Raw genomic sequence first — 26277 nt, 5'->3', positions numbered from 1 at the left:
GTTCATAAATGTGTTTTTCCTATATAAACTATAGTAAACTTGACCCCCTCCCCAGGGGGAAACATGAGACCCCAGGGTCATATAATTCACAATTTTTGTAAAGGACCTCAAGACCTTTCTATCTATGAAGAGTATTTGATTCTACCAGTTCCAGAATTTCATAAGAAATTTTTTGAAGTTTTAGCCTATTTGTATCAGGTATAGGCACAGTAGAAAAGTTATCTATGACTTTAATTCGCGAAAATAAACTGCCGTGAAAAAATGATTATATATGAAAAGGTGTCGCGAAAATTAGTCGGTTAACGTAACAAGATTCACTTTATGGACAAATGAATGACATAATGATAGTTTAATAAAGAAAATCACAAAAAAATCGTTTACAATCCTTTATTCTTGAAAGCACATTAGATGTCATTACGACGAATGATAGAATGTAAGGAGTATCACATTGGCTTTAGTTCTAGATGTCTAAGTTAAAAATATAACATTTATATATGATACTTCAACAGGAAAGTAAGAAATAATGTATAACAAAACATAGAGATTACACAAAATAATAATATATTTCTACTTTTTCATCTTATAAAAAAATCAAGCTTTTTATGATTAAATTTCTAAACAGAAAGATATATCAAATATTCATATTCAATTGCCTCATACTAAATCTAGTTCATTTTTACCATGTTCTCAGCAGTGTAGAAAAATCTAAACCCAAATACATCAGCTAATCTTTTGGCGTAATAAAAAACTGCATCACGTTAACATGCTATATGACAACATATTTCAACCATTAAGGTGAATTTGAATGTTCTTAGTAAATCCAGTTAGTATAAAAAACAAAGCATAAAAATTTTTCTAATGCCGAAACGAAACAAAGTGAATGTACTTGAATGTAAGTGCACTGTGTAACTATAGGACGGAAATCGGAACCTACTAACGATGGTTCATTACAAGATAAGTAATTATAATATACAATTGATATTCTAATAGTAAGTATTTTGAAAAGTAAACTCTGGTAGGCAAACAATTGCTTAATGTATACCACTGTATATTTATGATTTTAAACGATAGAATGTGTATAACATAAAAGTAAATAAAAAATATATATATCGTAAACATACAAAAACAAAAATACAAACAAATTCAGATTACAGTCGCAAGAAATGACAACATAGAATGAATGAAATATGACAATGTAACTAGGACGATTTCCAGAACTCGCAGTGAATACACTAATTACTACTTGGCATTTAGTCATGAATTTAAAAATCGATTTCAGTTTCACGTTTTGAACTGACAGTAAAATATTGATTGTGAATAATTTAATTAGATTGCATTTTCATGTGTAAAATTTTCAACGTCAAATTAATATCCGTTGAGATTATTAAATAATGAAAATAAAAATATACATCACAATTTTGAATTTACAATTTCAAGTCAACAAGTCTCCATGAACTAATCCACGAAGGGATGGAAATAGCAGTAACTGATTATTAGCAAAGACTAACTTTTGATGAATTGACAAAATCTTAGTTGACATTTTGATTATATTTGTTTAAAAAATTTAAGAAAGGTGTAAATTATTCAATATTCTATATTTATCACAGACACAATAGCTTGCAAAAGAAGTTGGCTCCAATTTGTTTGAATTTATTAAACATGCCGAGAAAAGTCGGAATATCCGTGACCAGTATCTGGAAACTTTCTACAAATACACAAGTGATGCCTTTCGGTCTCTTTTCTTTTTGTTTAAAACCTGATGATTGTTTTAAGACATTTATCTTATATCTTCCATTTTCAATTTATCATGCTAAGCGCTCCATCTTAAATTTAATTTATTGTGTTATATGTTATACCGAACCTTTGACCTATCAAACAGAAATAAGTCGTTATATTGGACGGCCGGTCAGTCAATGCAAGGCACGTACATACAAACATCATAGACGCTTTATAAATTAGAGAAAATAGTAGATATGTATATGAATAATATGAGGAAAATGTCCAGAACTACTAAATTATGTCTATGCTTATATCCTTTTTGATTTGATTTCACATTACTACACACGTTTTGGAATCTTTTGCCTTTTGTGGTTCGTTCTCTTCTGTCTGCCTCTTATCCACAAGCTTCATGTGTTCGTTATGCAGATAGATTTCCCTGTAAACAGAACAAATATAAGTACAAACTTACTTACATTTATAGATGAAACAACAGCAGATCAACTCAAGAACAAAGACAATACCCAATATCTTCTGTGAGTTAGATAGTACCTTTTTGATGCAGACTAAATTGCTTCTGCATATTTACGCCATTGAAATAACAAAAATGACATACGTAAAGTACATATTTATGGTTTGGGTTTAACATGGCATGTTCCATCATTGGATATTACAGTGTTATCTTCCTTGCGAGTAAGCATCCATTATGACGTCTTTATTTTATATTTCCATTCTACTTTCAGTTTCTCGTTTGATCTATGTTAAACCAGACGGGCAATATCAAGCTATGAACTCCAATGTGGTCAAGCGTATGAATATTGAACGTTTCCACAGCGTCACGGACAATGTATACAATGTTTATTTACGCCTATACCCAACGCTCAATTAATTTGAATGGCGATTTTAAACTTGTGCGGTCTATGAAATCTAATAGTATTATTGTGTTAACAAATTAGCATGTATTAAAAAAATTCCATTGCATAATTGTCATTTTTTTGCTTATTTCACACTGCTTTTTGTTGAACTATATTCAGCAGATGCTATGGCTGTTCCGTTTATTGAACTTGGAGACGTCAACACTAGCACAAGCGGAAAATTCAAAGGATATACGTGTATAGTTTTGAATTTGAATGATCGTAATGGAAACATGAGTAATAAACTGTTACCAGATTGGATATACAGTTGATATGAAGCCCATCCGTCCGAAAGATAAATGTTAATGGCGCCTTAACGGGCGCCATTCTATATATCTTCCTTCCGGGTGGGCTTCATATCAACTGCATGTCCAATCTGGTAACATTTTATTGCTTAAATACTGACAGAGTGAAACAAAGAGAAGTAATTCTGATAGATTATGATGATTAGCAAATGTTCTGAACACTACACAACAGCACACAATATTAATATGAGAAAATTGAAAGGTAAAACTGAAAAAAGAGCATTTAAGCATTGCGCTTCATCTTAAATTTGCCTCTGTTCAGTTGGCATTCATATTGGCTATGAATGCCAACTCGAAGACGTTCAATGCTATAATTACATTTGGTTACAATTTTATGAAAAAATCCCAAGGAATTTTACATCTACAATGAAATAATCATCGTTATCGTCATGGATGGAACAGCCATTTGAACAGCCGTCTTCCGTGATCGCTGGCATGACAATTGTGACGTCACAATGATAATGAAGTCATAATAAGCGTTTGATGTTCATTGTCTATATGACTGCCAACTGCGTTTGGTATTGTTACATACATGTAGTGGGACTGCAGTGAAAATGTAAATATGAGACATTGTTATCAAGAATGAACATCGTGAAACATGTTATCAAATAATTCGTTCTTTTTGAACATGATGGAGACATCATGGATACCATTATGGATATATATCTACCAATGAATGACGGACAAAATCTACAAACATGATTACTAAATGAGCAATTAATCGTTATCCAATCAATCAGAAGTAGGTTATGTTGAATTTTGGGAAATATTTTTGTAAGTACCAATCCTCTTTTCTCGATTCCATTGAAATTGAAACACAATTTTCTCGACATTAATGTCGTAAGAAGTTTTAAAAAGAACCTGCTTTAAAAACATTCAAAAAATTGTTTAATCTAATCGGTCACAGTATTGATAACCACATTAAACTCTACTTATCAAGACTTTTAAGTACGCCAAATAAGATTGCATTGTTGAAAACATTATTTAATAATAAAATAATACATAGCTGTAAATGAAATGCCACAATCAACTTAATTTTAACGATGTATATTTAAAGTGAAATATATAGCCAGAAAACAAAACCAGTAGATATTTCGTTACATGAATATCAGGAAATTATTATCATTCTGTCTAATCAAAATGTATCGTTGGCCAATCTATTGGGAGGTGACTTATTTTCACGTTATCCTACCTACCATTTCTCAATATCAAATAATTTTGCGTTCAGCAGTCATTATACTGTACACGGGATAATGAGTGTTATCAGGTAAAATGCTTACGGCTCCCGTGATTATTGTGGTGAATTAACGCATTAAATCGCAAAAAAACAACAAACTATAAACTCACATGTCTTAGCGGTAATTATATTTTACAGTAGATATTTTGCACTAAAATAGATTTCGCCGACTGTGTTTTCTATTATACACATGTAGTTCGTATAGCAATCAATATAATTAAAATTTGACTTGTAATTCTGCTCCACTAGGTTGCTTTACGATTCATTTGTATTAACAATGACTGCGAATGCGCGAATTCATCACGGCACAACCCTCTTAATAATAATCTTTGCGCTAAAATTCGGTTGCATCAAAGTAACAACAGTATAAAATTCGTACTTTATAACAAAAAAAAAATAATAAAACATCGCTGTTGATTTTTTACATATCAAAGGCCACATAGTGTCGTCATAATCGAAGCGATAATGGTATTTCATTTTGTGCTAAAATTTGATTTCGTGAAAATAAGTACAGTATGTATTTTGATGATTTGTACTTTCAAAAAAGATATAGCATCGCTGCTGACGTTTAATATATCATAGGCCAGATACCATGTCGACTCAGTTGAGCAATAATGGTATGTAGTAGCCTGTGTTGAGAGACTGGTTCATCACACTACCTTTATAGCACAAGTGACGTCACCGGCGATAAAGGCCGACACTGTCGCCTGTCCCAGCGTATGACGAAGATCACGTGACACCAGTGACAGTAGTAAGTTAATGTCGCCCCATCCTTGTAATGACATCTAACAGTATTTCGCTTTTATCGATTTTCCTGGCTCGACTACTACCACTGTATATGTGTCGATTTGAAACATGCTAGCAGATGTGCGATTGTCACAATCAACCTGGCCTAATAGGTATAGGTGACAGTCGCCTCCGTGTGTCACGCGCAGGGAAAACCCTGAAACATGGACTAGTTTGATCTTAATGTACTGTGTTGCTGTGGCCGACATCACACCAACAATGATATGATCTCTCCATAACAGTACAGCAACTACAGCCAATTTACAGCTGGATGATGTTATGATAAATATCATATTAATCGTCCAACGATTTTTTTATATCGACCCTTTTATTACAGCGGAACAAGCCAAATATTTTGTGCGTAATTGCCTAAACGTAAATGATCCAGGAATGCTATTCATTTTACAAAGCTTGAATAAACTATATTGAATAGGCTACGCAACATTGGAATCTGAGAAGTTTCTGTTTATAAGTAGGATAACTCTATTTCTCTCATTACAATGGTAAACACGTAATTGGTTTTACACATTCTACCATTACCCTGTCAATCAATGCAAATGCTGGACAAATATAGCGAGCTATCGTCCCTCCTAATCAAAATCAATCATTTGCCATTTCGTGTATTATTAACGTTATTTTGTATAAAACGTCATTCGCTAAATAAAGGGTAACGGAATATGAATGCTACATGTGATAAATGTGTCAAACTTTTCTGAAAATGTCAATAACCTAGAAAAATGTCGAAGCATATACAAACATGGCATCTGCCTATTAGTAAATCAAGAGTACTTATTTTCACCCGTCCTTATTGCCAAATCCATGAAAACATGTGATTACAAAACTTCAATTATTTACGTCGCTTGAGGTTCTTCAACTTGATACTGTACACATGTATGATGCACGAACCTATTTCGCGTTCGATGCATTATCGCAAATTTCGCAAAGATCACTATAAACAATCCATCACAGATGTAATAAACATTTTTATTGCTACCTGTCTGGAGTCTTTTGTAAATTGATTTGATAAAAAAGTTTTTACGCATGAAACATACAGGTATATAAAAAAACCTGCGAAAATAATATAGTGAGAAATACACGTGTATTTAGTATCTAACGGATTTGATGTCATTAATTCAGAAAATTGAACAGTGTGTTATCGGTATTATGATCTATTATTATACATTTGATTATCATAATGACGTCAATTCTGTATGCTATTACATACTTAATATGGCACGCGCGTGCTTAACTATTTACCTGGCAAACACTAAATATACACATATATATAATCAGAAGCACTTCAATAAATGTCAATTACTCGGGGGTCAATAGCAACACGATATCGACATCCATGTGTGTGAGTTATCGTTTCTAATGTGACGAAGCCATACAGCTGTACTTTATTTTCACTTCCGTCCGAAAAAGCCAAATCACTTACACCGGAAGTACATACCGGAAGTACATCAATCACCATAAACGAAATGCAATACTTAGTGAAATGTGTAAGACTTTGGTACAGAAGCTGTATCGCCTACTCAGCACAAGTCATTACACATCGGTATATATAACTTAATGTATCACGATATCTTCACTCTCCTATTAGAAAACATCTGGACGAGGGTTAACACATTTGCTGTGGGCATCTTTATAAACGATAAAGAGTTCATAAATTTGTAAAATTATTACGCTAGTTGCTAATTGTGGACCTAAAAATATCCTTGCCTTCAAGACTTTACTCCAATTACTATACGTTAACGCACTATCGAAACATAAAGTTATTTTATTAATATATTATATAAATACTACCTGCATTAGAGGCTGACAGTGCCTAGTGTCACCCCGTGTCGTCAGTAGAATAGCAACTCGGCTTTTACTCAGTTGTGCTAACTATCATTGCATTATAAAAGAGAATACTCACAATAAGGATTTAGTGAAAATTCTTGTTGTCTTGACTCCTACGTTTCTTACAATCTTAACGTTTTTGTAAATCTCAAAAAACAAAGATGGCTTCGAAAAAAGAAACGAGTGCGCATCTTTTTCGGGCGTTTAATATTTTGCACTGTCAAAATACACCCGTTGCTTGGGGGTTGCTACGAACGTGTCTATTGTTTCCTATTGTTCTAATGTTACCTGCCGTGTGATAGTGTAAAATGCCAAATATCTCTCGACCAATCAGAATGCAGGATTCTCACTTGAGGTGTAATAAGATAAAATATCAATCGGATATCTATGCATTAAGGATTTATTGCTGTGTCGAATAACATTATTTTCAAATTATCTGTAATGTATAATTAATAATCGTAAATTTATGAGCCATGGTAAAACAAAGCATGTAGGGGAAATTATTCACAGCTTACAAAATGGCATGAAGTAACCGACATATTATTTGCTGAAAATTATCGAAAAACTACATGATACAATAGCAAGGTCGATAATATCAAAACACGTGATGCATGAATCATTTCATTACTTGACTAAGTTTGAACAGAATCAATCGAAATGCTAATGAGTTGTTTTCCATTATACCCAGCTTATGTATAGTGACCTGGTTAAAAATCACTGTGAAGATTCATTAAAATTAATCAGTGACGATCCAATATCACATTTTGACATCTGTCATGATTTAGACAAAGGGGTTTTAATATAAATTGTCAGCCTAAGACTTATTTTCATCATTTATGCAATAATATTTAGTACGCATAACTTCCTGCAGTACTAGGATAGATATGACCATTTGAGTTTAACAATCTTCAGTCAAAAACATGTTTTGGTCAAAATCTTTACTATGTATTTGCAAATGAGACGACCTTAGTTATATTTATGGGATGACAGCCAATTTAACCGATTTGAAGAGTATATATATATGTCGTGGAGTTGGTAATATCCTTTTACCTCAGTTTGTTTAAAAGTGAAAATCAATATGGCGTTAGTGAATAAAAGCTTTTATACATAACTTTTGGCCAATGTTAGGAAACTAACAATTAACTAACACTTGCCAGTATTTTATATCAATATTACGTCATTATGCAATGCTCATATATAACGTTTAGTCAATGTAAGACAAATACCGCTTAACCTTTTTATCACTTTATCAATACATGTATAAAATATTAATGCAGTGCAAACTCTACTACTGTATTTCATAAATACTGTATTATCGTATTAACTCGTCAGTATTTTAGTAAGTATTCGTCAGTATTTAAGTAAATACTCGTCTGTATTTTAGTAAATACTCGTCAGTATTTAAGTAAATACTCGTCAGTATACTCGTCTTTAGTTTAGTAATTACTCGTCAGCAAATACTCGTCAGTAATTTAGTAAATACTGGTCAGTATACTCGTCTGTATTTTAGTAAATACTCGTCAGTATTTAAGTAAATACTCGTCTGTATTTTAGTAAATACTCGTCAGTAATTAGGTAAATACTCGTCAGTATTTTAGTAAATATTCGTCAGTAATTAGGTAAATACTCGTCAGTATTTTAGTAAATATTCGTCAGTAATTAGGTAAATACTCGTCTGTGTTTTAGTAAATACTCGTCAGTATTTAAGTAAATACTCGTCAGTATTTTAGTAAATATTCGTCAGTAATTAGGTAAATACTCGTCTGTGTTTTAGTAAATACTCGTCAGTATTTAAGTAAATACTCGTCAGTATTTAAGTAAATACTCGTCAGTATTTAAGTAAGTCAGTATTTAAGTAAATACTCGTCAGTATTTTAGTAAATACTCGTCTGTATTTTAGTCAATACTCGTCAGTATACTCGTCTTTAGTTTAGTAATTACTCGTCAGCAAATACTCGTCAGTAATTTAGTAAATACTGGTCAGTATACTCGTCTGTATTTGTGTAAATACTCGTCAAAATTTGTATAACTAATCGTCAGTATTTTAGTTAACACCCTTTATCCCTACACATGTATCCATATCGCTGACAGTTTGTTAACACCTTATCATTAATTCGCGGTGTATATTACTCTCTCAGTATTGTTGCTGGCGAAAGTGTAAGCTGGCGTCCTTTGTGCTGCGACATTTTATCTATAAATACTACAGATATAAAAACGAACCAAACGTAAGATAATCGATAATCCGGCTTGTTAATGAGAACCCGGATAACATAAGGCACTAGTGGTCTAGGGGACATAACTCTTTACCAGTAGGAGTTGTCAAACTAATATCAACATTATCAGTACTGTGTAACATGCAGCTCTCAAAATATCATATTCTATGGGTAGGAATTATTTGCGGTCGCATTGTTGGACATTCTGTAAAGCGAAGTCAATCAGATTTTTTCTCGTTTTGATATTCACGGATACAAATCAATGTCATGTTTTACAGTATGTACAAACACTTTCGAGAATTTGTAATAGGAGTGTTTTTTTAAACGTTGGTGTTCAGATGTCACCACAATGCTAATAAAGCTTTGAATAGCATCATAAGAAAATATTATACTTTTTGTCAAAAATTGAAATGAAATAATATATATAAATATATATATATTTAAAAAAAACCCATTTTGGTAGAACAAGAAGTAAGTATGTTTACGCAAGATGACATGAACTACACTAATATACTGCCATGAACTACTAATCCATTTACATGCACTAATTATAACTCACTCCTACAACAAATACGCTCATATAAATTACTAATTCACTCCACCTGAACTACTTATATAGTAAATATACTCCTATATACTACTAATTCACTCCACCTGAACTACTTATATAGTAAATATACTCCTATATACTACTAATTCACTCCACTTGAACTACTATTATTGTAAATATACTCCTAAGTACTACTAATTAACTTCCATCCATTGCTAATTCACCGCTATAAGCTTATATTCAATACTCCCCTCAAACTATCACTCCCACAAATCAACAGCAAATATTTCTCTAACATTATTTAAAGCGACTTTCAGAAACGGAATACATTTACATATCTACCACTACAGATCAATTGCCTTTTTGTCAAATTATAATCACCTCTCTCATACAATATGCTTTATTTAGGTGATGTTCGCCTACTGATGTGTATTATAGACAACGTGTGTCAGATATAACCTGGTGGAAAGCACATTCAAAAAATGCGTTGTGACTGAACGTATTTGCCTATTCAGTCAAACAGTTTACTGAAATCTAAGTCGATAAATGACGGTGAAAAACGGGAAATTATTATTGAATATTGTAGAAATATTTCAAGTTGCATGTTCTGCTAATGGACCAATGCGTAATGGAAATGGAATTATACCATACTAGTTATAATTAACTTACTAAATGTTTTTACACAAGGAATGATTTTCGCTTTAATTATATCCTAGCATATGTAATCCAGAGGATGAAAGCCATTATCAGCCTCTTTGCCTTTGCGTAATCATCCGAGTAAATCATACCTCGCCCGCTATATTTACACAATAGTTACCAACCTGCGGAGTGTATTTAGGTATTGGCTGTATACAAGATCGCTGCAGCGATTATGTGACGCATTGCTATACAAATCCAGTTAATATCATTTTCAAGTTCCTAATGAAACATTGGCTTATATTTTCCAAATTGTACATTTTCATTTTATTAATCAATGTTTCGGAGTTTTGTTCTTTTGCGAAACTCATTGTGTTTGTCTGTGTGACAATTTTTTTAAAAATATAGAAACAATAACAATAAAGATACTAATCCATTTATATTAAACATGTACAAACAGACGTCATAACGAAATGACACATTAACCAGATCATCAATCGGACCAATTCCTCTACAGTTACATGACAAATGTGGTACAAACATCTTGAACAATACATTTACACGTTACGAGCACCTGTCCATTACGACACTGAAGTGGAATCGTGACACAACAACTCGTGGCAACAAACGACAACATGATAAGGCACTGGTAAAGAAAGTACAGCATAACGCTAGCAGTGAAGTTGAATCCTTTTACGAAAGTAAGCAATTTCATTTGAACACAATTTCTAACAACTTATTCATTAGTCACAAATTACTGGAAACCAATATATTTTCGTGGTGAGTTAATTTAGTGGTTTTATGACTATTTTTAGTTGAAACAGTATTCGTCCATATATCGATAAGGGTCAAAGAAGTAATTTCAACAGGATTTTCCAGATGACATTTTCCATATATCGATACATGTAAATACATAATATACATAATATGGTAGAATACAGTATAAAAGCTTATATGAATTTCTTCAATATAAATTTTTTCTGATTTTTTTTCAGGATATACACGGCTGTTTCTATTTTAACTATATTTCAAAAAAATAGACGTGATATTTTTTGTGATTGCTACTGTCGCGAAATTACATCGCGCACAAAAATGTATTAGTTTTCAGTTTATTGTACTAAGCATTGTTCAATAACTACTTTCATTCTGTTCTATAACGTATTACATTATAGCAATGTCTCAGTTCATTATGAAACAGAATATGTACTGTATACTTTTGTTTACGTAAATCCACTTGATGTTTCAATTCTAATGTTTATTGTTTTCTGTATAAAAGGTTAAAGTCTATGAAAATTCCACTACATCTATGGAAACAAGAACTATCTAGCCTACTTAGTATGTTATGTTATATTGTCTTACTTTTTTAAAAAATGTATAGAGAATTTAAATAGTGCCAATATCTAATACCTACCCAAGTTGTGTTTTGGTGAATAAACATTAATAAAATCACAATTGCACTAAATAAAGTTATAAATTGCTATTTAAATATTGTTTTTGTAAAACACATGAATTATTTTAACATCTAATTAAAATATGTGTTCTTTTGCATGAAAAAAAAATGAAAAATAAAATTTTCAAAAATGTGTTCTTACAAAAGATATTTTACAATAAACGTCAAAAAATGTGACAAGACATGACAATCACGTGATGCGATGAGAACACTAATCAAACAACATCGCACAATGAGCTAAAGGTCAAGCAACTACGTCTTTATACATACTGGTCTGCACGGCTGTAAAGCAAACAACGATGACTTGATATATGTATAAATAGTATCAAAAGTAACTTAGATATGTGTCCACCAGATGTACAATGCACTGTATAGCAGTTAAATTCCGTGAGTGGTTCGTTTTCGCTACTCGCATTGACACTGAAATCCACTAATTCTAAGCATAGGCGTAATATTGAGGAATTCAGTGACGTGCATTGGAACAATACTTCAAAGAATTCAAGGAATTTGTTAGAATTAACATAATGATTTCAAGGATTCTTTTTTTCATTTAAGAATGTCATACACAATATTGCATTCTTAAATATTGTACATCATACTCTCCAGATAAATGTGCATTAAAGACATACAGGAAAATGTATTCAAACTACCTAATGGCCTTATTGGTAGAGTAGATTTAATTTAGAACATGTAGTTAGTTGAGTATCAAAACCTTGCAAACAATATCAATGATATGCCTATAATTCTTAACTACAGCACTCAAATTACAAAAACAACAACAACATTTATCATGTTAGTGCACTCTTTGTGAAAAGCTCGTTACGTATACAGTGTATATGTAAATTTCATTGTAATGTTTTCATATTCGCAATAATAACAACTACGATTGAGCATCGATTAGAAATTTTCATGGTACTGTTTCGGACATTTTATTCTTATTAATAATAACGTATATCGCATCGTTCATACCAATGAACCTTTTATAGGTACCGCCTTACTAAATCAAAATATCTTTCTAAGAGAGTTAAAAGCTTCGGGCCCTGCTGTTAGGGTATTTAGGTGGCATAAATTTTAAATTTTACAGGTTTAATGAGTGAGTTGGGAAATACACCCCGAAGTAAAGCGAGTTTTAGAGTTTGTAGAAGTCTGGTTTTGTCGGGGGAGATAATAATTTGTTGAAAATTTTGTATTATTTCGATTTTAGATTCACCAGTGTGTGGGATGACCTTCAAAGTAAGTGCTAAAGGACAGTAAAGGACCCGATCTGGAAACTTCATCTTGCATCGACAGTGGTAAACATTAACGATATATTCAGCGGTTTTTTTTTTATCTTTTGCGTTACACATCTATGTCCTCCATTATTTGTGTTAATTGGATGGAACAAAGATTTTATAATATATTATTAAAGCTTATAAAATGAACAGCAGCAATGATAAGTCATCAGTTTCATTAAAAAATACTTAAATTAAAACCTATTAGTGAGATTTTATAATAAAGCGCTATAAGCATAAATATGTTTGTTGAAGGCATAGAAAACAAATATGTAACAAAAATGAAGAACTAAGTTAACTGATGTCTGGCATTCAGACACACTAAGCTAACACTTAAATTAGGGACGTTGTTATCATGCAATGCTTTGTCTTCTTAATAGGAAAAAAGTGTGTGCAGAATATTTGAATACTTGAATATCGTTAGAATATCATAAGTTAATATCATAACTTATTAATTGCAATCATAGTATTGTTACACGTACTAAGATACAATAAAGTAAAGAGCATAAATTGGCATTGCATTACATAATGATATTTTCAAGTTACTGTTTGTACGAATTAAGTAAAAGTTAACCATTTAAGGATTTAATTAATCATTCATTACATGATAAGCAATGTGATAAGATGATGCTAATTAATGAATTAAAGTGCACGCTAATAGTAGTATATGTTATTGATTAAAAGTTCGCCAAGCAATGCTAGGGAAAGAAAAGTTAGCTACGCGATAAAAAAAGATGAAGCTATATTTTCTAGGTTTGATAATTCCGTCATTTATTATTAGCTTACCTCTCTCCTCTTGGTAGGTCGGAGACATTCCGCTGAGCTCCGCTGAGTTCACCGGGTGGCGTGTCCGCCAGCCCTCCCATTTGTGTCCGGAAGTCAATGCTCTGGTAGGTTGGGTCAAGGTCACGATGGTCATCCTCCCAATTACCGGCAGCACGTGCTGCTGCTGCCGCTGAGGATCATTAAAGGTCAAAGGTAAGTACCAATTGATTAATATCAATATCAAAAATTTGGTTTCCAAATAATTTTTACGGTGCTCTGGTGAATGATTTCAATATTGAGGCTATAGGATCAGGTGGAAGTATATTTGAGTTAATCTGTTCATGTTTATGATCCGGAACACTACCTTTGTTTCTGGTTAAAATAAAAGGATTGCAAGGCAATCCATTTCGTTCCATTCGTTTTGATTATATTTTAATTGGATTTTCTAATATGATATGCCATTTACTAATTACAATGTACGAATTATTTTGTAAATTGTTTTCTACAATAATATTAAGTATGCATTAATTGTTAATCATTAACACTCTTTTCAATGAGTCATTGTGTAAAGTACAATTGTATATGAAACTTGATATATTTTGTCAAATTGATTAAATTCACAACGCTTAGATAACCATCCATTTACCATGATGTTTAAACAGGTTGAAAATAACGTCAATATGAAATATTTTTCACTGGCCATGGGTTGTTTCAATATTATCAATTTTTTATATAAAATATTTGAAAAAGCTAGTGAAAGGCTAAAATCAGAAGAACAAGTAGATATTATTTTATACTAATACATATAATCTAAGTGTATATTGTTTACACAGCTAATGAAGACGTGCATGCTGGAATGATTACATTGAATTCATAATGTAACACATTTTAACACAATATTAACACCATCAATTTTAACTATAACCCTAAAATTGTAACCATACACAAGAAACTCCAATTCAAACTACACAATTAACGTATACTCTCACTCATATCAAAAATAATACAATTTAAAACACTTGTTAGACAATTATGTCACATTTGGTGATGGTTATCTATAACACACACTAGCAGACAACACTAATTTCATATCAAATCACGCATTAATTACAATTAATCATTTTGCAAAACGAAGATTTCGCCATCTGAGTTTCGTCAAAATGTTTCTTAACGTTTTGAATGATGGAACAAATGATTCAATAAAACACGAACTTCGTGCATTCTTTTTTATTGTAAGCGAAAATACTGTTCATTTAGTTATCTTGACTTCGTGGGGAATAGTCACAAGTAGCACCACTAAGTCAGTAAAAACATTTCTTTTACGTCAATAGCAATCAATAATATAATAAAAAATACAAATCGAATATACGGCAACAATTCAGGTTAATGCAGGGACACTTAAGTACGCAAATCAGCACGAAAGAAGCTAACGTTTATACTTTCTGTTGTGAAATCACTACAGCGAGAAAACTCAATTGCATCGAATTGTATTGAAGCGTTTGTTATTTTGTAAAGAAATAAAAAACAAATGAAAAAAGAACTTTAACGCTAGCTTTGCGTAATCCCAGAAGTTAAAAAATGAAAGCAATGGAGAGTTTGTCGTTTAAGCAAAATCAGAGCACAAGCGTCGTACCTCGCTCTTCATCATTACGGCTTGAATCTAGGTTTGAAATTCAAAGATTTATTCGTAGATATGATAAATAAATGAATAGCAATTAAAGAAGATTTCTCCGCTGAGAAAAGTACCTAATGAACAAGTCTCATCAGACTCATAGACTATTATTGCAGAATATGCTATTTGAGGCTTTGAACACAGTATACCAAGATCATGATATTTCTACAAAGTTTGAAATTCAAATAGAAACTATAGCAAACGTCATACCTCGCTCCTCCTCCTTCGGATCAGTATCTGTTTTTTAAAGAAGATCATTGATAATTTTCCGAAGTACCAATAGAAAAACTTTTAAATTATACTATAAATAGTCAAACAGAACATAAAATAATTACCGTAATTTAATTATAGCCCTTTACATTCATATTTGCGTATAGAGAAAGCAAATTATAAATTCTATTTTCTTATAAATTGAAAATTTACACCCACTCAATACTGTAATTTTGAATGTACACTGAATATTTTCTAACTCATCAGATGATATACGTTTTGTATATATACAGTTTCCAATAGCATTCAGCTCAGCTCTAACGGTCATGCAGAATGACGACATTCATAATAAACACACTAGCTTTGACACCATTTTCTCAGCAGGATTATGTTCAAAAACTTTATATAACGTTACAACACAGCGTGGTAGATGCCTTTTTTTTTAACATACATGTAAATGTAATTCTAATTCGGTATATAGAACTACATTTCAAATGTGTTTTGCCGTTTACCGATACATCTATTTTAAAAGTGTTTATCATATCATGGTTTTAAGTTACTAAATGTATAATCGATTTTTTAAGAAAACAACATAAAGGAAGTATCAGCTAACACATACTCACTTCGAAAATTCCTCTTAATATTTATAATATTTAAAATGGTCTTGCAAGTCAATAAATTACACTGATTGAGAACTGTGCAAACAGTTTACTTGGCTTTCTTCCGTAAAGTAATCAGAATCGAAACATTTCTCCACATTAAAGCAACACCGATTTAGTAGTTCAAACAAAAACCAAAACCATAACACAAGAGACATATCTATTTTGTCGTCTTTAGCATCAGTGTCTGTGTATCATAACACGTTTCATTGAAAATTAAGATTCAGTTGACAATAACAATTGATAAGATTTGATGAAATAATGCTAGGATTTCAACAAAGTTTGATTTATGTCAAATTCATTTTAATAAAACTTCCAAAATGACATCGCTATGATTCCTAAATAATGTGTCGGGACACTTTGTCTGAAAGATCTTCCATTTTAGAATAAGCGACTCACTAACAAACAGGGAAACGAAACAAAACAGGTTTCCCCTTTGCCTTGTTTGTTTGTTTGAGTTTTAGTTTCACGGCCCATCGACAACTAAGGTCGTTTAAGGCCAACTCCTTTTAGGCCCCATTTACCTTTATTATAACTGAACTTCAAATTCAGTGATCATAACCGATACAGACTATAACCTACTTTTCCACAGGTAAACTCAGTTAAAATTTATATAGCAAAAACAGCTTGTTGGCTGAGCGGGAATTAACCTATTCCCCGCCCGTTTTAATACAATTGTATATATATATATAGCATGCATACAAAAATAAGGAAGGTAGGGGAATATCTGAGTGTTAAGGTCGACATTGTGAACGTGATTAAAAACGTTTTTCTTTTCATTGCGATATATCAGGTTTGTTTACTATAAACCAACTTACTTTATCGCGCAATTAAAGATGCTCCGCCACTAAGAGAGCATAAATGATTCCCATAATTTGAACAAAAACTGATGTATAATCGCGCTTATATATGTCCAACTAACACAAAAATACCTATTAAATAATCATTTTGCTTTTGGTGCATGCACAATCAGTTCTTAATTCTACATAGGCCATAGTGCCATAGAATTTTCTCGGGGCGTAATTAATTATTTTTAATATTTTTATCTTGAATTCAAATAAGAAGTTCAAACTTCTCAATGGTAGTAATGGTGTAAAGTAAGTAACTTTTGTAACCGATGAAAATCGTCTGCTCACGTTTTTGATTGAAAAAACCCAACATTCGTCGGTGGTGGAACTTATTTAAGCTTCGCAAATTTTGCTGGCGATCAGAAATCGAAACGCCGTCTCAAGAACTATATAGTCAATCCATACGTGTGTATATCGTGAAATGAAATCGTCATTTAACATGTAAACGCGAAATAAAGTCACCGCGAATATCAGTTGGGTTCCAGTAATTTATTCCCAATAAATTTAGTAAAGGCTGTCACCACTCAATTTATAATTTTCGCTGATAATTATGAAGAAGAGTATAACATGTTTTATACAAGAAATGATGTGAATTGGTATAATTGGATTAACGGGATTTTGGGAGAAATGAAATAAAACGATCGATGTAAGTAAATTCATGAAAGTACATCATACGACTTCTATCAAGTAATCCGTATGTTCTTACTTTCACTATGTAAACATCTTATAGTTAACACATGGTTAGTCAAAACATTTCATATTTCGATCTTTTGTGAGACAGACTAGGCATATTAATGAGGGCAGTGAAAATACTCGGGTAAAGTTGGGATGGTGAAGTTCAAACAAAACCAATATAGTGTCCTACCTCTTTCTCCGTCCTTTGGAACAGTATCTGTTTATCAAATAATGTTTTTCATCAAAACTCTTTATCATAGATACCAATGAGAATATTTCAGTCTCTGAATATTTTTATATAATATTTTTTGCATTATTATTTGTTCCGTAATACGTCTTCAACTGGTAAATTATCATTGTTTGCTACTACGAATATTAAATATGTCTATAAGTACAATTATAATGACAATAATTATATAGCTGTTTCTAAAGACTTCAATACTTAATGATATATACATAAATGTATTATTATGATAACGTGATTCTAACATTGGGAACAAATTAAAAAACGTAAACAATCTTATATATTTGCGAATGTAATTCAGATAAAATAATTTTAGATTAAAATATACTTATTTTAGCATTAAACACACCTCCAAAACCATTCGCACATTGTTTAGCTGATTACCAGTAGTATTAGAATATCAACGTCAAAATGAAGAGTTTAAAATTATGGGCCTATTTGACCCTTTTTGGCCCCGCCCCTCTGATCCCTGGGGGTCGGCCAGGACCAATATGGATATGACGATAAAATGCTATCTCAGGCTAATAATTCTAACCCAGTTTGACGAAATTATAGTCAATTTTACCCCTTTTGGCCCCTCCCATAGCCCCCAGGGGGATGGGGACCTTATAATTCACAATCTTTAATTGGCCTTATGCCTTAGAAGGTTTGTGCAAAATTTCATTGAGTTTGCTTTAGCGGTTTTTGAGAAAAAGTCGAAAATGTAAATTGTTTACGGACATACGACGCACGATAACGGACAAGAGGCAATTAGAATAGGTCACTTGAAACTTCGTCTCAGGTGACCTAATAAAATCCACATCTATTAAAAATTTAAAAAATTAAGGACCTTTAAAATTACAAAAATAATAGGACAACATGCTTTTCTGAGTGTGCATTACAGTTTTTTAGATACCATTGTAACATATTGGAACCCTAGTTCATTCCCAGCAGATGCAGTTAGATTCATCTGATTAAAATGTTACACCTATTCCATATAAAATTACAAGCATAAATAAATTAAAGATGTAGACCAAAGCAGATTATATCACCAGGAGCATATATAGAAGAGTTAATATAGAAATATGCTATGATATTAGATAAGCTAAGCAACAGACCTCGGGAGTAGAGTAAATATAACAGACTGGCCACAGGATCATGAAACAGTCTTAGACTTAAGTTTTTACTTAGCCAATTAAAAATGACAATCTGTGATTGGCTAAGTCTAAACGTAAGACTCTTTTAGACTAACCTTTGTTTCGTGCTCTTGGGGCCAGGTAGAACAGATAAAGATATAACAGTATGCAGTAGGTAATATCCTAAGGATAAACAGTCTTTTGGAATCTGAACAATATACACACGTACAAAAGGAAAGAATAGAAAACAACACCCTCCGCCCTCCCCCAGCGGGATTTATTAACGTATTTAGACCTTCAGTGCAATTTTATATTACTGTTCCATTTATTTTGTTTGTTTCTGATGTTTAGATTCTAATCAATCTTTCAACCTTCTTCTCTTGACTTTAAGACTAAATAATGTATGGGATATCATTTCCTTGGATAAATTTGGGTTTTGCATTGCCTTTATTTGGATATTGATTTTAATAATTGCCTGTAAAATGGTACATTTCTTCAGCTTCCTTTCAATGCAAATAAAAAGTGATTTATATTACCCGGAATATATTTGAGCGAGAACTGCATAAAAATAATAAAATTTAGTCATCTAAATTTCATTTCAAAATAATGAAACTGAATACTGGAATCACGTTACATATATCCTTTGATTAAAGGCCCAATATCCGTATCTTTCTTATTTTTTTATGATTTAGAAGAATGTTGAAAAAAGAATCCTGTTGTAAATCATGCAGAGACGGGACTAACTCGAAGTCAAGATGAGCGATTATGATTAGGAATATTTTGATAAAAATTAAATAAATATTGAACATCCCTAGGTGGGTCCAACTTAGTCAAACAAGCCGAAGTTAGCCGACATTGTAACATCGTTGCCGAGAACGTCATGTGACTATCGTAACTACGTAACGTCTGTCCGAACTATTCCGAAAATGGGTCATGAACTTTCCGACTTCCGTTCGGCAATAATCGTAACTTCTATGGCGACCAGTTTAAAATGAAGGCATGTTTACATGCATCGACTTTCAACAACTGCTGTACCAAAGTTATTAAAAAAACATTATAAATACTCTTTAATATATCTTAATTTCAACTACATCTACAAATACGAACAATATCGGAGTCGAGTTTAACTTGAATATTTGCAAATAGTTACGTATAGTGTGCCTTTAAAGGTAATATAAGACCATGACAGTGAACATTGACGAAGAAAAGATGTGCATAGAGGATCCTTATTTGGAACTTAGCTGTACATGTAGATCTATATTTCTCCCTCCTTCGGTCTATGGATTATATATTAGCTAAAGCTACAACAAAAAGAATCTTCAAAATTAGCCAAGGTATTCATATAATACCTGTCGCAGTTGGGGCAGTATCGGAGCTCTCATTGGTCGTTAATTTCTCAACATTTTCATATTTCCCTGAACTTGTGAAATCAAATTCATCATCACTATCCTCCTCATCGTCCTCTTCTTTCGAGAGGTCAGACTGATCACTTAAATAGTTAGGATGGTTTTCCTTGCTTGGGCTTGTAGGTACCTCACCTTTTTGCTTGTTTTCAAAATCGATCTTGCTGTAATTTAGACGGGATTGTGGTTGTTCGTAGGTGTTGATCCTCCCTGATGGGAATGGAGAGGATGTTGGGAGCTGAGGTGCCCTGAAAATTCAGGTAAAAACAGACTGTCTTTACATTCTATTATGAAAATTTTTTATGACGATTATTATATATTTTGTTTTTTTATTTTTATGTTATAACAATAACAGTATACATGTATATATTTTGTGAAAGTGGGTTGCTGCAAATTGCAGACTTCATTTTTATTGGTATTATTCATCGATATTTGGGGTTCATTCAGAGCATTAGCATGGAAATACATGTGTTCCGTTTTTAACAACTTTGTTGATATCTTTATCAAAGGATACATTTGCTACTTTTGAAGAATTAACATTAAACATTTCAACCCTAATTTTTTTCATAGGATAATTTTGCATATATAAGTGTTATATACATTGTAAAAAATCCATGGTTATTTTTCATTTTCTGTATTTTTTTATGAGCCATACATTAGTAATGTTTCTTCAGCTGTTTCAGTGTGACACTTACTCTTCTTCGTCTGAACTAGATGAAGATGACGATGATGATGATTCGTCTTCTTTACTCCCCTCAGGTACCGTCCCTAAGCCATGCACATGCTAAAACAGAAAACAATCTACCTTTTCAGAACAGAGTACTGGGTTTTATATCATATCACCCGCTTTATTCATTCAAGACTTTTCACTCTTTCGGGATCATGAAAAATCTTAGAAGAAACCGCTGTCTTTCCAATAAGTGAGAGTTGTCTCAATTATAAACTGTAAAGTCCATAATATAATGAACTGAACATGAAGAGATTGGACCTGTTATTTTATAGAAAGGGTATACATTGGCTTTGCTTGCTGCCCAATCAAATTTTTTTGGATTTAATAAAACATTTCTGAAACCAACCTATGTCACTTTATTAAAGAATAAATTGAAAACAGAATTAGTTTTGAGATATCTACAAAATCCGATCTTATTTATAAACACATTTTAAATCCGGTCTAAATTTGTGAATTTCATTTCTGGGTCTTAGTTACAAGGAAAACCTACCTTCTCTGGTTTCTTTTCCTCTTCCTCATCCTCCGATGAACTTGAAGAGCCTGAGCCTGTGTATATTTAAATACATGCATGTTCACTATCTAGTCACATGAGAAATACAGAAAGGTAGCAAATAATTAGACAATTATTCATAGTATTCTATATTTAAATTCAAAGTTATTCTAACAAATCATTTTGAAATTATTCTAATAAAAGAAACGTCTCATCATATCCATGTTCTCAAAAATTGTATACAGCTATATTGTAGAGTTACGGATAAAATATGTTTGGATTTCTTTTCTTTAAATAATATGGAAGCTGTATATGTCTGTTACTACAAATATAGCACTACTTACTTTCTTTGATATTTGAAAGCTGTCTTTGCATCGCTTCTTTAACAGCCTTTTTCTCCTCCTCGTCCTCTTTTTCTCCCTCCTCTTCCTCCGATGATGATGATGATGATGAAGAGTCCGAGGAAGATGTTTTCTCGGAGGTTGTTGACAAGAGGGACTGTCTCTTTATGGTGGTAGGATGTTCATCCACTCGTTTGGAGGCACTTAGGCTAAACCATTTAAACAGGTAAGCCAAATTTAGATTCAAACATTACGGTTTTTCAAATGTGTAGGGGGATAAATGAATTAAATAGACTGATTGACTTTAAATAGACATGCAAATACTGTTATAAAAGTGATTATTCATATACTTTGTAATTGCTAAGCTTCATCATGTTAGTATGATCATGGTCAATTTCAGTATTTGAGTGAAGTTAGATTATCATACAGAGTTAGCTCCATTGCTGGTAAGTATTGATTAATACGTCATTATTTTGTACGTGCAATTCAAGTCGTTTTCTCAAAAACGTACGACGTTATTCTGGAAAACCCATGACGTCACAATCAATACCTATCTGCAAGGGCAGATAACTCTATAATGTGCAAATATGGAATAGTTAAATGTAAAGTTTTGACAGAACATGATGTTTTGTTTTAAAACAGCACCATCATGCACATACACTCCAAATTTTATAAATTAGTGATGAAATCAAAATATAAACTAGTGTGCAATATTAAGACACATGACAAGTTTGTTAGTGTAAATGTGTTGTCCATTGATTGATGTATATTATGAGTATACATAACTACTTTTGTATTAACTTAATTAACTCCAACATACATCTTTCATATATGTTGTATTGTATTTGTATGTACAAAACTTTTGAAAATGAATAAAAAATAAATTAAAAAAAAGACACATGACAAGTGATCTTATGTTCTACGTGCAGATTTTAGTATGGATTAGAAAAAAAACAGCAATTGTTACAGTAATTGATTAACTAATTATCATCTTCTATTTTCCATTATTTTCCCATCAACTTAGTACATATTAATCTACAGCGATTAAACCATTAACTAGTATGTAAATATTAATCTCATCCACTTTCCAATTACCTATGTATATATCAATCTTCTATATTACAATTAACTTTGTACATTTACATATTAATCTCATCTAATTTTTGATTAAATATGTAAATAACTATATACAATGTATCAAAATCATCTATATCACTTCCTAGTGCTGTTGTTCATTATTGAAGAGAGTATTAACCAAAACGAAAAGTATGCAATTTTTTCATCAATGAATCAAGGCTGCACTAGTATAAAAAAATTACTTTAAAATTGTAAGAACATCTCTTTAATCAATGCATCATGATTTCCGGCAATAAAATATGCTGTGGTGACAATGTACAGACATGACACAATTTGGCAGTACCTTCCATATTTACGTCGGAGTGTTTCCTCCGGTTTTACTTCTACTTTAGCCTTATGCTTCCTTCTACAACAAAAAACCAGCCTATGAGTATTCCTCGGATCTTAGCATAAACAGAGTCATTGCTATTGAAAAATACCCATAAAAACGTATATTGGGGAACAGGTAAACATATTATCAATATAGTGATTATTTCTACAGAAATGGAAAAAATAATTTTAAAAAATCCCAGCATTATAATTATATTCGGGAACTTGCAAAGGTATTTTAAAAATACAGATTAATTATACACAAAATATATACATCCTACCACCATAAAGAGAAGCAAAAATAAGAGTGTCATAATATTAATTTGGTTGATTTAGTTTTTTTACACCACCATTAGCATTCCACATCATGAGATATCATCATTGACGTCATTCCATCACCAATAAAATCAATAGTTTCGCACAAACATTATCGGGTATCACGTGGTATGTGAATTACGTAAATTAGTCCCATTAATTAAAAGTTAACGGATTTACTGTTAATCAGCCTCCACCAATAGAATCACAAGCCAGTAAGTCTGTTGAACATACTGACTGGCTTATGTTTTAGTAAAGTTTGCATGCTCTGAATATAAGTGCTTTATCATGTTTCTGTTTTTTTTTCCATTCTTCTCTTTCATCATGAATTAAAATACATAAAAAATAGCACAGATAATAACTTTTCTTTTATGCACAATGATTATAAAATAATTATTGTAACATTTAAACTGTAACTCAATTGAAATGTTTTCATTGATATGTCGAAATTATCATGATGGAATGATTACACAATATTTCCGAGCTGCATGATTTACTTAAGACATAAAGCAATAACAATTTGATTAAATAATTACATGACCTGTACATATACAAAGGTTATACTGAAATACTAGACCACTATGTTAAGTATATGTTCATGTACTCTTAAATTCATATTAAAGGGACATGAACCTAAATTAACCATGTAAATTTGAGTAAAATACATATTTAAGACGTGTCAGATACCTTTCTAAGTAATATATATCAGTTATTGTGCAAATGTGTCAAGTAAAATAATTATAATGGAAATTCCATCTTTCTGTATTTTGAACTGGCCTGGTCCAATTTTGTAACGATAGTATAGTAGTGTTGAGCTTTAGTGACCTCCCACAATGCACTGCATAAATAAATGAATGTAAACAAAACCGTGGGTGAAGCGAACACAAACGAATTCCGGTTGAAAACAGTGTACGTCAAGAGTCAGTAACGTGCGCGATTGGGAAAGTAGGTAAATATAAATGGATCACTGAAATGCAAGAGACGGGAGCAACTCCCCACTTTATACTTGCATGATGTACATATGTGCAATAAGTCAGGAACCTCCCTTCGCGGTGCCCTGCCGAATGAAAAGTCTCATTTGACTTTTTACTTATCATTTTTACGCTAAATACAAATTGTTTTATAACAAATATGGCTTAAACTTCATTTGTCAACTATCGTAAATTAGAAAATAATCTTAAAATGTGGAAAACTAATATTCCTTGTCATGTCAGCAAGTTTGTTATTCATTATAACCTCGCTTTCGGCCAGCTTTCGTTTTGTGTTCCAAAAATAGAATATGACAGTCTATTTTTATGATTTTTGAAGTAGGTATCCCCCAAGTTTTCCTGTCGTTTTCGCTAACCAATCATTGTAATAAGATATTCAATAAACATCTGAAAACCATATCTAAGCATACAGAACAAATTATTTAAGGTTCATGTCCCTTTAACTTTTCACCTAAAAAGCAAACTCTTGTCACAATTTAGTAAAGCAAATTTCAAAAACATTTTTGAAAGCTAAAAATTGTAAAGTAAAGGTATCAATGAATTTATATCCCCAATTTTTGGTTAGTCAAGGGCATTAACTCTGCAAAATAAAGTCCAAGATAGCTGATAATTACACTTGACAGAGCTTGGATTTAATGGATTTATTTCATTGTCATGTTTGGAGAAGATCTGTCGACATATATTTTTTGCAGTTATTTCAAGCTTAGTTAAAGTAGATTTTAAATTATTTTAAATATGTTATATAATATCATAAATCAGCTTTCTTTCGAATGTGTTTTACTTTCACAAATTCAAAATTAAGATAAATTGTAAAAGATGATCTGTATGAATTCATATCTAATATAATTACAATTATATTAATTTTTAAATCCATGAAAGTAAAACTTCATGACCATAATTTGAAAACCAATTAAATCACAAAATCTATTAGCAGTGAAAGAAAGTTGGTTTATAACAATAGATACATGTATATGTATACACATCTTTTAATTAATTTACAAGACAACAAAACGAAAAGATTACATTTTGCCCATAATAATATTTCTCATTTTCTACCACAGAAGAAAAAAAAACCAATAAACAAAAAAAAAAAAAAAAAAAAAACCCAATAAGATCAAACTTACTTCTCATCCTGGCTATCCTCTTCAGATGAAGATGATGAGGAGGAGGATGAGGATGAAGACGTATCAGAGGAGGTGCCATCTATTAGAGTACCAGGCCTCAGGGTTTCGGAACCATCCATAGTCATTGAGCCCCCTAGGGAGCTGAGACCACGAGCCACCTTCTGGAACTCTCTACGTGATCCAGGTCTATTCACAGGTACATACCTGTAAATTTGACAAATTAGCTTTAGATAAAAATTCATAACTACATGATGTACCTCGTTTTTCTAAGACTTATTGAATTGTACTCATATATTAATATTAGTCAAATCATTATTTCAATTATTATCAT

At 31.9% G+C, this 26277-nt stretch overlaps 1 protein-coding gene across 16 annotated transcripts in view; it reads right to left on the bottom strand.

The window, feature by feature from the left end:
• Positions 1-373: 373 nt before the first annotated feature.
• LOC138333130 (tetratricopeptide repeat protein 24-like) overlaps positions 374-26277 on the bottom strand; it is a 34783-nt gene continuing 8879 nt past the window's right edge. The window contains exons 7-18 of one of the 16 annotated variants that reach the window (XM_069281274.1): positions 25947-26150; positions 23493-23555; positions 22076-22281; positions 21732-21787; positions 21207-21295; positions 20458-20759; positions 17940-17966; positions 15568-15594; positions 15319-15345; positions 13707-13875; positions 11920-11931; positions 374-2155 (exon numbers count right to left, since the gene is read on the bottom strand). In XM_069281274.1, coding sequence (XP_069137375.1) covers positions 2050-2155; positions 11920-11931; positions 13707-13875; positions 15319-15345; positions 15568-15594; positions 17940-17966; positions 20458-20759; positions 21207-21295; positions 21732-21787; positions 22076-22281; positions 23493-23555; positions 25947-26150 — 1288 coding nt within the window. In that variant the 3' untranslated portion in view covers positions 374-2049. Of the gene's footprint in view, positions 2156-11919; positions 11932-13706; positions 13876-15318; positions 15346-15567; positions 15595-17939; positions 17967-18209; positions 19667-20457; positions 20760-21206; positions 21296-21731; positions 21788-22075; positions 22282-23492; positions 23556-25946; positions 26151-26277 lie in introns of those variants that run through there. The other 15 variants (XM_069281283.1, XM_069281275.1, XM_069281276.1 and 12 more) reach the window with 15 other exon arrangements.

The sequence above is a fragment of the Argopecten irradians genome, chromosome 10 (genome assembly GCF_041381155.1).
Source record: "Argopecten irradians isolate NY chromosome 10, Ai_NY, whole genome shotgun sequence".
Taxonomy (NCBI): Eukaryota; Metazoa; Mollusca; class Bivalvia; order Pectinida; family Pectinidae; genus Argopecten; species Argopecten irradians.
Note: the sequence above shows the minus strand (reverse complement) of the source record. Positions and strands in the feature narration are given on the sequence as shown.